This window comes from Rousettus aegyptiacus, unplaced genomic scaffold, assembly GCF_014176215.1.
Source record: "Rousettus aegyptiacus isolate mRouAeg1 unplaced genomic scaffold, mRouAeg1.p scaffold_m13_p_4, whole genome shotgun sequence".
Classification (NCBI taxonomy): Eukaryota; Metazoa; Chordata; class Mammalia; order Chiroptera; family Pteropodidae; genus Rousettus; species Rousettus aegyptiacus.
Genome location: NW_023416307.1, coordinates 19,591,792 through 19,606,519, shown reverse-complemented (window position 1 = coordinate 19,606,519; position 14,728 = coordinate 19,591,792). Strand labels below are relative to the sequence as shown.

Below are 14,728 nucleotides of genomic sequence, written 5' to 3'. Positions count from 1 at the left end.
TTTTTCTCTTTAGCACAAACATTAGATGTACTATATACATTAGATATTACATATATATGAGACACTTACAGCAGATTCTATCTTCCAAAGATGGGCACAGTGTCTCCCAGCCCACATGCTGTTCTTATAATGTGACCTTGGCTCACCTCCCATTGTATGGTGAGGCCTAACTGCCCTTAAGCCATGGTGGACATCTGTAACTGACTCAACTAATAAAATAGAGTGGACATGATACGATGTGACTTCTGAGGCTAGTTAATAAAAATGTCATGTACTTCCTTCCACCTTGCTCTGTGACACTCGCTCTTAGAATCCAGCTGCTATTCTGTGAGGAGGCTGAAACTAGGCCACACATAAAAACCAACTGGAGAGGTTAGGTGTAGATGTTCCAGCCCATAGCCAGGCAAGGTTCCAGCTCTAAACCAGTATCGACTACCAGATATCGGAGTGCAGATGTCTCCAAATGATTCCTGGCCCCAAGCTATCGAGTCTTCCCATTAGAGAGAGGGAAGAGTGAAAAAGACCTAAAAGAGAGTAGAACTTCATAATTACCTGAAACAAGCAAAAAGTGAGCTGGCAATTTTAAGATGTTCCTACTATTTCCTTGTTGCCTGGCAAGGAAGGAATTTAGAAATTAGATTAGTAGTAAACAAACAAACCAAAAAAAAAAAAAAAAAACCCTAGATTTTCGTTGCCCCTCTGAGTTTCATTTTAAGTAAATTTGTGATTTTACTATAAATTATAGTCAAGAAGAGTTGTTCCCTACAAGCACATTTTCAGTGTAACTAAAATTTCCCAATTTGAGTTCAAGAATTTTATGCAAGTTATTTTATTGAGTTATTTAATAAGTTCGTCCATCTTCTTCTTGATATATGAGAGAAAGAAACATTTTCTCCATTTTCTCCCCTTTTCCATTCTCAAATGGCCAGACATTCATTTCCTCTAGAGGTCTAGGATGACTTTTATCAGTATGCCCCCTCCTCCCACCCCGAAAGGAGGTAAAAATCACTAAAGTTCCATTTTCCAAGGGGAACACTAAAAAAACAAAGTAAAAATAATCCTCACCCAGGCCTTCATGAATATTAATTAGACTGATGAAAAATTATGCAAGACTTGTTTTACAGACTTGAGGTAAAAGAGGTGGAAAATAAGAGATTTCCTGAGACTGGGAGTCTGTGATAGTGTCCCACAGTGGTGTGGTCTTGTGTGGCTCTACCTTCCTGCATTTCAGAGGTGGCTGAACTGGGAGATGGATGCCTCCAAAGTTAGATATCAAATACTGTGGGTTTGAAACCAAATGATTAGCGGAAGCGGAGAGGACATTTGAAAGAGACATCGTTTAGCTTACTCAGAGCGCAGCACCTGGCAGAGTAAGAGAAACAATGGCAATTATAATGAACCAATCACTCATTTTTGTTTCCTGGCATTAGGTAACCCAAGAATTCTTGTGGTTCCAACCAACAAAGGAAAAACAAACAAACAGACAAAAAAAAAAAAACCCAATTAACAAATGACGTATTTCTTTTGACCAACATCTTTCTGGTCTTTCCTTTAAAACCTCCCTTTTGTGCAGATTTTCACTACAATGACACTTGTTCTAAGTGTCTGCCTAAAGCAATAGCTTCAATCAATACCATACTACTTCACACTGAAGACGTCAGGAAAAATTAGTAATTTTAAATTTATAACTAAGATTCACTTAGGATCGACAAACATGAGATGAAGAGAAATAAAGTAATTTATTGGAAAACAGAAATAACACTACCTCTTTTTCTGGGGTTAATATGAAGATTGTGTGAATAGCAAATGTCATTTCCTATTGCTGCCACAATAAATTACCAGAAACTCAAGAGTCTGAACTAACACAAATTTACTACCTTACAATTACATAGCATAGACGTTTTGACAACGGTCCTCACTGGTATTGGCAAGATATTCCTTTCTGTAGGTCTCGGGGGAGAATTTATTTCTTTTTTCAGTTCTAGAAGATATCTGCTTTCCTTGGCTCATTAGCCTCCTTCCTCCATCTTTAAAGCCATCAACACCTCATTGAGATCTCATATCACACATTCTGAAAGACCCTTGTAATTACATAGAGCTCATCCAGGTAATCCAGGATAATATCCCCATTTTATGGTCAGCTAATTAGCAACCTTAATTTCCCTTGGCCATGTAATGTAACATATTCACAGGTTCCAAGAATTAGGATGAAGACATCGTTGGGGGTAATTATTCTACTGATCACAGCTGTGAATCACCTGCTACCTAGCAAATGACAAGTGACAAATAAATGCTAGTTATCTTCTCCACCTACTCTCTGTGTTTGTCTGCACAGGCTGCCATAACAAAATACCACAGGTTTAAGCTATAGTGACATAAACAACAGAAACTTACTTCTGACAGTTCTGGAGGCTGAGAAGTCTAAGACCAAGGTGCCAGGCGTTTCGGTTCCCGGTGAGAGCTCTCTTTCTGGCTTGGAATCAGCCTCTTTGTCCTCAAATGACTTTTCTTCTGAGGAAAGAGAGAACAAGCTCTCTGGCCTCTTTTCTTATAAGGACACTAATCCTATTGGATTGGGGGCCCACTTTTATGATGTAATTTAATTACTTCCTTAGAAGTCACATCTCCAAATACAGTCACACTTAGGGCTTCAACATATGAATTTTGAGGGGACTCATTCAGTCCATAACATTCTCTCGCCTAACAATCCACACTATTGCCACTCCCCACCATCTCCAATACACCTACCTAATCTTATCTACTGAATAATTTACATCTTGTCAAATCAGAAATGTCCAAATGGGTACTTTAATTGGTACCATTAGATCCTATAGTCTTAATAATTACCAAGAACTCCCAAAATGTAAAATCTCAGTCTGCTCTCCCTGCACTTTTAACTAATTTAACCAACGGCTTTCTAGACATCTCAATTTTTATGTTTCATAGGCTCCTCAAACTGATATTCATTAATTAAACACATTAACTCAACCCCCCTCCCAACAAAAAAATTCTCATCCTTTGTTCCTCATCTTAGGATATGGTACTAACTAACTCATTTGATAGTCTTTCAAATCTTAAACTCAAAAGTTATCTGACTCATTTCTCTAATTTTCCACATTCAATGAGTCATCGAATCTTAATAATTTTATCTCAATATCTCTTAATCTCAGGCCTTCTTATATCCCTTCTTGCTCTGTCATCCCAGCTTGCCTCCCCTATATCACAGCCTGTTAACTAGTACCTCTACATCTCCTTTTGCCTCTTCCATTCCTTTCTACTCAAAGCAGCCAAAGTAATCACTCCCTTACTTAAAGTGAACTCTTGCTCTTTATGTGGCATGTAGGCCCTCCATATCCGGCTACTTTCTACCTCTTTGCCCTTCTCCAACAGTCTGAGTTTCAATGTAGAGTTTTCTCTCTCCAATGTTTTATCATCTCTCTTCACCACACATTGTTCCTTCCATCTGTAATATTCTCTCCCTTCTCCATTAGTCTTACTAAAGTCTACTTGTCTCGAAAGTCACTACTTAACTTCTCATTCTTAGAAATGACTTAACTGACTCCAAAATCACACACACACACACACACACACATTTTTTTTTTTGCTGTAACACCTCATGGCTTTTGGGAAGGAAAAACTTTTCCTCTACTCTCCTAGGTTTAATTCCTGAGGCCTGCAAATTAAACTGACAAAAGACAGATAACCAAGAGAAATAACAGATTTAGTCACACATCTAAGGGAGTTCACAGAAAAATGTAACTCGAGAAGGCAGTTAGAACCTGGGACTTATATGCCATTAAATAGAGGAAAAGATACTTATAAGAAAACAAAGGACTTTTAGGAAAGATAAATGAGCTCTTATGAGAATAAATGGAAAAGATAATAGTTTTGTGACAATGTCTGTTTAGGTGTGGCACCGATTCCTAGGTTCCACTGGTAAGAGTCAGTCTTCCCTGGTTCTAATCCTCTAGGGAGGCGATTTATGACAATTGAGCTCTTCTGGGAGGCTCTGCTTTTAGGCAGATAAGCAATTTCAGGAAGTAAAATGCCTCTGCTCAAAACACATTTTATGGCACAGGTTGTATTCTGGACCATTTCACGGTATGCAACCTTTTCCTTTCTTAACTCACCGCACACTGATTTCTTTAGCCTTTACCTTTTCCTCAAGACTACAAGCAAATGAAAGCTGATGCCCTGTCTTATTGAGTATCCCCAGCACCTTTAAATCAGTTAAATGTGTAAATACACTGGATATCCCCTGGTGAACAACCAACACTGTGTGGCCCAGTCCATTGATTATTAAAGAATAGCTTGTGCTAGAAATTCATTGGCCTGGTCAACCAACAATAGATGATTTCATATGAACATACGAATCTTCAACTGGTTTTATTTAACTTGCCTAACTGCTCTGCACTGAATTTGGGTGGCCATGCTCATCCTGCCTACGCTGTTGGATAAAGGTAGTAAATAATGATAATCCTTTAACACAGGCAGGTACATTTTTATACTTAATATTTAAAACAGGTGCCAGGTTGTTTCCAAGACGTAGCACTAGGGGGGGAAAGGGATGCAACGACCTCATTTCACTTCTTTAGGGACTTTTAGGAGAGAATGCATAGCCCCATAGCTTTTTTTATTTTGTCAATCGATGTTTACTATTCAGGGCCTAATTGGACGCAAACTCCAAATTTTACCACGAGGAATAAGAAAGTAAAATCCATTTCCTTACATGTTGGGCGTAGGGAAAGAAAACCTACGAGCCTTCGCTCGCTCTCCCTTCCAGGTGCACATAGGTAAATGACTGAGGGAACGTCAAATTGGACTTCGCAAGAGCAGCCGCCGGACGCCCGCGCCCGGGCCCGTGACGTCACCGGAAGTGGTTGCTTGTGACGCCCCAGGGCCCTCCCCCTCGCGCTGGGCGCCGGAAGCCAAGTGGAAGTGGCTGTGCACCCGCTTCCGGGCCTTGTCGCCATTTGCAGCGGTTGCACCTTCTCACGCGTAGTAGTCCGCTGGGACAATGAGCTCTGACTACCATCAGAACTGGGGCCGCGACGGTGGGCCCCGCGGTTCCGGCGGGGGCCATGGGGGGAGCCACGGAGGGGGCCACGGAGGGAACAGAAGCTCCGGAGGCGGCGGCGGCGGCGGCGGCGGGGGTGGTCGAGGCGGCCGGGGCCGACATCCCGGGCATCTGAAAGGCCGCGAAATCGGCTTGTGGTACGCGAAGAAACAGGGACAGAAGAACAAGGAAGCGGAGAGGCAGGAGGTAATCTGAGACCCGAGAGTGGAACGGCGCGCGGCAGGACGTGTTTCCTTTTCTGTCTCGCCGCTGCCCCTAACTTTTTCTTTGCATTTTTGTTTCTTAACTTTGTTCCTTAACTGGTATATGCGCTTTGCGATGAGCAATGTCAACTGCAAAGATTATTCTAAAGCTTCCTGTAGCGGATGTGATATGACATAACGTTAGCCGTGTGCATCTGACCTGAAGCAATCTGGATTTTTGTGCATTTAGTATTTACTTTGCCTAAAGGACGTGAGAACTGTGGACAATAGAAATGCTAATTTCGGGTTCCAGCTGAAATGAACTTTATTGGGGTGTCACTGTCATAGTGTCTCTGGCCGCCCGCACTTCGCTTAGAATAATTATGCTCATCTTTAAGATTTCTGCCCAGTGAACTCTAAAATAGCGATCTTATGCATTTGATAGAGGCTTGCGGACAACAAAAGCTGCCAAGCAGTATTTCGAATGTAGATCATTCAGGATAGTCCAGCTTTCATTTTTAGTATTAAAACAGCCACAAACCCAGGCTTCTTGTTGGGTTGGGGAGATTTCAACTTAGCTCCTCTTTGAGAAAAAAAAAAAAAAAAAGGATTCTAGAAGAAAGTAGAAGAAATTTCAGGAGATGTTTTGTTTTAGTCCCTTATGGTTGATGATTGTGCATTTGATTTGTTTCTTGAAAATTTGTGGTAAAGGAAACATTGAAGTTTCTTGAGTGGCCTATTCTAATTAAAAAAATAAACAGAAACTTTCTTAATATAAACCTTAGAACAGCTTTTTAGTGATTATTTAAAAACACCCTTTATATTATATACAGAGTAATTAAGTCATTTAAGTTTCTGTTTTTAAATCATTCTTTATTTTTCTTTTATCCTTGTCATTTTCATTGAAATAATTTTGGGCATTATCTATTTATCTTTACAACTTATGACAGCCTCCTCATTAAGACAAAACAACATATTTCTTTGACAGCCAAAATTAACTTGTTCATTGAGCCAACTCTTTTTAATTAAGGGAAGCACATCTAAGTCATCTTGAAATTGAAAGATAATTGAGTGATTACTATAAGAGAGTGTGCTCAATAACTTTCTAAGAACTGTGAAGATCTGAAATGTATTCAAGGAGGTTACAGTCTAGTTGGGAAAGATAATTGAGTGATTACTATAAGAGAGTGTACATAATAACTTTCTAAGAACGGTGGAGATATGAAGAAATATATTCAAGGAGGTTACAGTCTAGTTGGGAAAAGTAAGACCTAACAGATGGAAAGTTAAATCAGCATAATCGTTTGTTATTGTTTCCACCTGAGCATAGTTGTGCGCTGGATCATTATGGACAGAACTCTTGATTTCCAACCTCTCTCCAAACCATTTCCATTTTAATAAATGTCACAACCATTTATTCACTTGCCAAGGCCAAAATGAGATTTATCTGTGTCCTCGTTTTCATTTCCGTAAATCTGTCTGTTCTGCCTTCTTAATATATCCCAAATCACTTATCTCCACAGCAATTACCATAGGTCAAGCCACTATTTTGTTTTCTGTTCTGGCCTCCTAACTGGTCTTCTAGCTTCCACCAGTTGTCTTTTGGAGAGCCACTCCTGGTGATCTTTTAAAATATTAGATCATCTCATTCTCTAACTCACAACTTGAAATTAGAAGCTGGATCACTTCTGTGTCACTTCCATGTCAGTGTAATACATTTCAGTGGCATCCTAACGTGTTTTCCAGGAATCTTGATAATCTAGTTTCAGCATAAATGATTTCCCTCTATGTGTCTATCTTTCTGAGCTAATGTCCCCAATCTGATGTAATTATAGCTTTCGTAAACATACTTGTTGCTTTTTATTGTAGTTCTCATACCATTCTGCTCTCTAAAATGTCTTTTCATTTCCTCTATCTAAATATGAGCATTTTAAAATAATTGGTTCATCCTCTTTCTTTGACTACTTTCAGCTATGTGTGATTGCTTCCTAGTCAGAATTTCCATAATTTTACTTCTTTCGTAATCTCTGTTTTTACAAAGTGAATGTGTTCTAATGATGCTCTCTTACACAGATATTTATTGAGGATCTAAAATGTTCAAGGTAGTATCTTAGGTATTGTGTTAATAAGATAAAGTTCCTACCTTATGGAGATTGTGGTGTATTAGGGGCTAGAGAAGTTAGAATGCAATGTTAAGTATATAAGGAGAATGTGGGTCATCATTCATCTCAAATTAAGATGATTCTGGAATATTTTCCAGAAATAACCCTTAAGCTGAAACTTGAAAGATAGCAACATGTGTATATGTTTGAGATTTGGGAGTTTGGAAAGGGATTTTCAGGCAGAGGCAGCAAGCAGCATGTGCTACAACCTAGATGTCAAGAAGAACTCATTTAGGAAGCTAAATGAGTGAGAGCAGGGATGTGTGTGGTGAGATGAGGGTAGAGCAGTGGCTTTCAAACTTACTGACCTCTTCCCACAAAAAGAAATATATTTTAAACTGTAACCCAGTACACACATATAAATAACCGAACAAAAGTTTCATAAAATGATACTTAGTTACCTGTACATTGTCCTGGCTCTTGTTGTTTGTATCTTTCTGCTCTTTTTTGTTAATGGCCATGATCCTTTAATTTTACAAACAGCAATAGAAAGCCCTGGACTAGAAAAATAAGCAGGGCTTTGAAATTAATTAACATTTCCCTAAGGACTCCAACAAACTATTAAAGCATTTTAAGCAAAAAGAAAGAGAGAGAGAGAGAGAGAGAAAGAGGAAAAATATGTTTGGGTTTGGGTTTAAATGCACTCTGGTAGCCGTATAGAGAATTTATTAAAAAGAGGCAACCCTGGGACAGGGTTAAGTAGCCTTTGCAGTAATTAAAGTGAGAAATGATGGCTTAAATTAGGACACTGACAGTGGAGAAAAGGAGGGTAGTGTACAGATTAAAGTGATTTAGGAGGTAGATTCAAAATGATTTTATCTGGAAGGGCAAGTGACACTTAAAACTATAAGAAACAGACTTGATGGAGGAAGATGATGGACTCAGCTGAATGACACTGAGTTTGATACTGTTATAGAGCATATAAGGGGTGATTTCAAGGAGTTAGAACGCTATGTGTGGATCTGATGCCTTGAGAAATCTAGTCTGCAGGTGAACATTTGGCAGTTCATGGGTCTATGGATAGTTCTTGAACAGTTAGCAGTGGGTGCAGGCCTGAATTCTGTAGATTGTTGCTTCTCGAAGTTAAATATACATAGGGATCACCTGGCATCTTGTTAGAATGTAGAACTAGGCTGGGGTCAGAGATTCAACTTTTCTAATAGGCTCTCAGATGATGTCAGTGCTGCTGGTCTACAGATCACTCAGGCTGCTGTGCACAATGTATAACAAGAGAATTTAAGGGACAAGCAGAGGAAGAGAAGCTTGCCAAAGAATGTAGGAAGGAGCAGCCAGAGAGGAGGAAAATGAAATGTGTTGTTTTGGAATCCAGGAATATTGTTTAATGGATAAAAGGGTATATAAAAAAGAGAAAGTAATCTGTAGTGGCAAGCACTGCACACATGTCAAGGTGAGAGCTTAGAATGTTTATTTGGATTTAGCACCAATGTCATTGGTAACCTTGATGAGAGCCCTATGGGATGAGTGGTGGAAATAAAAACCAGATTTTGGTGGGGTGCCTAGTGAAAGAGGTGGAGAAATGGAGCTCTTTCAAGCAGTTTTACCGTGAAAAGGAAGAAGAAAAATCAGGCAATAGCTGATAGGGGTGGGAGAATTCAAGAGGACTTTTTGTTTTTGTTGTTTTAAAAGTGAAGGAAACTTGACAGTGTTCAAGTACTGATGACGGTAAGGAGCCAGTAGAAAGGAAAAGTCTATCATAGTAGACCAAATTATGCTGCATGAGGAAATAGCCTCCGAATCTTAATGGCTTATAACAACAAAGGTCTGTATTTCTACTCAAATTACTTGATCATGGCAGTTCAGTTGAGTGGTCTCATGAGAATGAGGCTCTCAGCCTCCTCCCATCTAGAGCGTATCTGGTTTTGGTGGCAGCTGGGAGGGAACACTTTAAATTTCCCCTGATTCTTAGAAACATTTCTCTGAACAGTAAGCTATGGCCATGCTTAACTCAGGGGTGGAAAATGCTGTTTTATTTATCTCTAGAAAGAAGCCAACCAGAATATTGATCGACAGTCTAATGACTACGAGAGAGAGAGAGGGAGGGGGAGGGGGGGGGAGAGAGAGAGAGAGAGAGAGAGAGAGAGAGAAGAGGGGGGAGAGAGAGAGAGAGATTGAGATTGATTGATTTAGAAAAGGAAGATAAATCTCAATAGAAGGACATAGTCTCGAGGAGGTGAAAGGAACAGGGCTGCAGGGTTCAGGTGGAGGAATTAACTTTAAGCAGGACAGTGGACTCCTCTTCCATTTAACAGGAGGGAAAAGAGCAAAGGATTTGGAGTTCTAATACAGGTGGGTTTAGGTTTGGTGGCAAACGACTGAGGATTTTTCCTTTGGTTTTTGTTTTCTTTGTGAATACTGGGTGTGGAAACAGGGTGAACAGGAAGATGATATTCCTGTGTTAGAATGGAGAAAATTTGAAATAGTTGCAGATAATTAACAGCTGATTAGATAGACATAGACATCATCGAGGGTCTCCTTTGTCAGGGATCTCTAACTAGAAGCAGAAAGAATATTTGAGGATGTCTAAAAGGTGAGGGAGGTAATTTTAAAAATTCACATAAAATAGTCATGAAATAGAAAATGTTGTGAGATTTTTTTCATACAAGAGGTGAGGTAAAGTGAAGGATGATGGAACTGGAAGAAGGCTAGAAGGGAGGCAGCCTACTAGAGGCAGAAGCTTCAAAATGTTAAATTTTAGTTTAAGAAATGCTTTAATATGAACGAATTTCACTCGGAAGGAAATCATTCTTTTGGTAAATACTGCTTAACCTCTTTGCCATTTTGAAAGTGAATGAAAGAAACAATGGCTTTGAGCCCTTGAGGTAGTTGGAAAGAGTATAAAAATTAAAGAAACTTTGCTTGAGAATGACTTTACATCTTGGGGCTTCCTTCCTAGAGTAGTCAGTCTTTAATCAGAGTATTGCAGTAGATTCTTATATTTCTAATTGCCAAGAACAAACATGGTAATCAATAAACATTACATGTAGAAACACAGAGCAGTAAATGTTAGTATGTTCCAAAGACATAACAATTTAAAACGTAGGGCAAAAATGTCCTAATTATGATCCTCTATGTCAGGGTTCCCCAAGACCACTCTCAGGCTCCATGATTCACTAGAAGGAATCACAAAACTGAAAAGCTGGTGTACTCACAGGATGGTTTTTTGATTTTGGTTTTTACAGCAAATTATTTCAGATTAAAATCAGCAAAGGTAAAAGATACATAGGGCACAGAGCCCAGGAGAAAACAGGTGCTAACTTCCAGTCCTGTTGGAGAAGACATACCCTATATTATGAAGAAAAGATAACATTAGTCTAATACATAAACCGTCTTTAAAAGATTTCTATGCTCTGCATTTAAGAAAAACAAACAAAATTTGAGTTCTTAGTGTCTGTCTTTCAGTTGGACATTTCCTGAGACTTTTCTACTAGCTTGAGTTTTGCTGTATTGGACTTTTTAATTGTATGTGCATAATTATGCTTGTAGTAAACCCTTCATTCAGTTAGCAGCACAAGTCTTCTGGAATTCCCCAAAGATCTCATTGTATTCTTTTTGTGCAGTATATTTTCTTAAAGAGAAAAATGGTTTTAACACAAATGTCATACTCATTGTAAAAGATAGTTTGAACCATTTGTCCATTCGTTTGACAGACTTCTCTGGAGCATCTACCATGTGCCAGAAATACATCTGGGAAGAAATACTGCAAAAACTGTGGAATGTGAATAACCTTTTTAAAAATTAATAGTAATGAAAACCAGATCCTTTTGCAAATATTTTCTGTTGGCTTTTTTCAATTTATACCTTGGCCATCCTGTCTGTACACTTAAAGAAAAAAACTACCCATTCTTTTAACTACTGGGTTTACTTAAAATTCAACTAATTATAATTTCCAATTATAAAAGAACAATTTTTAAAAGTTCTTAACTCTGTACATTGTAACTCATATCTTCTCTTCCATGTATTCTATCCCAGTAAAACAGTATAACTCATGTTTTCTCTGGTGTGTTTTTTTAATTCTCATCCTATGAGACAGCTGTATCATTTGCCACATTGGATCATCTTCATGAGTGCTAATCACTTTATTTTCTCTGAGCTCAGCCTTCTTCTCAATTTCTCTCTCTTTTTAGTATAAGAGCTTTAAAATGCTCACCGCAACCAGTATAGTATTTCCAGTTTTTAGCTTTTTTTAACAGGACATTTGAGTTTTGTTAACTTTAATTGTGGGTCTCTTTGAAACTTTAAGATAGGGAAAAAATCATAATAATATGTACGGGTAGAGGGTAAGGAACCAAAGTTTTAGTTAGGGACATAAATATGCTTTTTTTTTTTTTAGTGCTAATTTTATACATATGTAGTAGAAAAAAGTATGGAAGAATGTATACAGAAAAATCTTAATTGGGTCTAGGAAGTGGAACTGGGCAAGAACACAAGTATGGGGTAAATTTACTTGCTTTTATGTATGTTTGTTGAACATATATTACTTTGCCTTTTTTTATCAAATAATTTTGTAGATGTTTTCTCATGTTGATAAGGATACTTTTTCTTTGCACAAAATAGAGAGCTGTCGTACACATGGATGAACACCGAGAAGAACAAATTGTGCAGCTACTACATTCTGTCCAAGCCAAGAATGATAAAGATTCGGAAGCACAGATATCTTGGTTTGCTCCTGAAGATCATGGGTAAAACAAAAAGTGTCCTTTTAAAATAACCACAAAGAGTGATGCTCCTGCCATAGCATTGGCTAGGAAAAAAATGCTAATACAAATAACATCTTTAAACTCTTCAATAAGTGAAATTTAGCCTTGAGATGATTTTTGTTTAAAATGTGGATTGAGCAGATTGGGTGAAGAGTTAAAAAGCAAAACAAAACCTAGATGGCGTATTCATTCCCCCAGGAAAGCTAAGTGGTAGAAATAATATATCTACATTTGAGATTTATTAAGTTGCTATTTATTGTTCTTCCTACCGTCATCTTTGGATTTCCAAATTTCTCATGTCAGGGAGATCTGCAAGAAGTTAAAATTGCTGGTGTTTTAGGAAAAACAAAGGAACTGCATCATTTAGAGAAATAATTAGTGAAAGTTTATCTGGGACTGTGTAATGTAGCATCCCATTTATAGCTCCGAAAGGGCGGCAGGAGAAAATGAAGTTATGAAATAAAACAAAGCTCAGGAAAAGAAAAACACTAAGTGATTACAATAGAGGAATGCCTATTTGTGGATTTTTTTCTTAACTACCATAAAGAATACTTTACCTGGCATTATCTATTTGTAGGAAGGAAAAATTTTAATTCATTATAGGAATCTAAGAATTTTCATGATTACTAAGAGAAAAGAATAAAATCTCTTGATATTGAAATAATTAAACAGGGATAGAATGGTTCTTCATTTAACCCTTTATCATTTTTTTTTTTATTTTGTCTAAATAGATATGGTACTGAAGCTCCTGCTGAGAACAGATCAAGTCGAGAAAAGAAATTTGAGAACCAGGAAAAGAAATTAATAAATCAAGAAAAGAGGCCATTTAGAATTAGAGACAAATATATGGACCGGGATTCTGAGTATCTCTTGCAAGAGAATGAACAAGATGTAACTTTAGACCAACAATTATTGGAAGATTTACAAAAGAAAAAATCGGACCCTCGGTATATTGAAATGCAGGTAATGGGAAAAAAAGATCTGGAAAAAATTTTTATTTGTCCTCTCTTTTCAAACTTGATAAAAATGTATTTACAACTAGAGGTAGTTGCATGGTATATAGATTGGTTTGTATTAAGATTCCTCAACAGGCCTTTCTCTGTGGGAATTCTTTATCCCCAAAAATAGAGAAAAGCAATGAGAATGAAATTACACATAACCTAGAGTCGCCTTTCTCATTTACAGCAGTTTATATGGTGAGGAAAAGAAATATTTGAAAATGGTAATGCAAACGATAAAAGAAATCACTCTTAAGCTTAACTTTTCTAGGTCAGTTTAGAGAGAGGTCATAAGGGAGAATGTGGTTAGAATTGTAAATTCTTCTAGACCATTTAATCCAGTTCCTTCCTTTTGCAGATGATGAAATTAAATCCCAAGTTATATGTGTACTTATGTTCAACATTTTAAAGACAGGACTGTGACAAGAGCTGAAATTTTCCTGAGATTTTTCAATATTTTCTTTTCCTACTAGGCAAGATATTGTAAAGTCCCTTCATAGTAAAACAAAATTGTATGCTTTGAGGACATTCTAGACATAGATGTAATAAAATGTTTGCATTTTTTTTTTTTTTTTTAAGGTGAGAATACCGAGGGAATTCTGAGGGCCTTATCTTTAATATGAAATACTGCCATTTTGGGGAAAGGCAGAATATCATATCTCCTATGGGAAAGAAAGGATGCATTGACTTGTTGATTAAGATTGGATATCCTGATTAGTATAAATGAGCTGAGGTTGTCCAGGGGCCAAATTGTGAAGCTCTTTGATGGTTGTTAAGTGAAAATATAAGGAAGGGGAGGTTTGGGGATGAATTAATTCAGAATGTTGTGGTTGAGAGCAGAGCTTCTTTTATCACTTTAGGAACAAGGAGAGTTGGCTACTGTCTCTGTTTTCACATGGAAAACTCACATTATTAAACATGAGTGGTTCATGTAGTTTAGAGAAAGTTAAGAGAAGCAGTGTGCAAAACCTAAAAACAATTGGTGGTTTTCCTATTGGCCAGACACTGTTATAAATGTTTCTCATGTACTACGTCATTTAAACCTCCCAACAACCCTCTATAAGAGATTATACATGTTTGTTATAGATGAAAAGAAATCTTTAGTTAAATGCCCTGAGGTTGCGTAGCTAGTAATAGAACCAGTTCTAAAATTCCAATGTGTTTAAGAGCTCAACTCTTTAATTATTCTTGATAATGTGCCATATTTTTTTTATAATTTATTTAATAAACAATTTTCCACTGGCTAGAGGTCTGTCATTGTGATGTTTTCTGAAGACTACTAAAGTGTTCTTCCAACAGTTTATCATCTCATCTCAGGGTTACAGCCAGAAATTAGGAAATAAAAGGTTTGTCTGCCTTGTGGAAAACTATTGGGTTGTAACTCCCTTCAGCATTATTTACATACATAGAAAGCAAATATGGTTAATGGTATTTTTTCAATTTAATGAGAGAACCTTTTTTTTTAACTTATATTAAAATGGTTTTATTTTACTATATGGGATATTAATATTTTTAGAAATAAATGGTTATTAGATAATTTTAAAATTACAGTAAAAAATTACTAAGAAAACTGTGGTGATTTGTTATTTCA

The 14,728-nt window shown here is 37.4% G+C and overlaps 1 protein-coding gene across 1 annotated transcript in view; it reads left to right on the top strand.

Moving 5' to 3' along the window:
- Positions 1 to 4,941: 4,941 nt before the first annotated feature.
- DHX36 (DEAH-box helicase 36) overlaps positions 4,942 to 14,728 on the top strand; it is a 43,599-nt gene continuing 33,812 nt past the window's right edge. Inside the window, exons 1-3 of the mRNA XM_016138711.2 lie at positions 4,942 to 5,263; positions 11,997 to 12,121; positions 12,871 to 13,102. Coding sequence (XP_015994197.2) covers positions 5,018 to 5,263; positions 11,997 to 12,121; positions 12,871 to 13,102 — 603 coding nt within the window. The 5' untranslated portion in view covers positions 4,942 to 5,017. The remainder of the gene's footprint in view (positions 5,264 to 11,996; positions 12,122 to 12,870; positions 13,103 to 14,728) is intronic.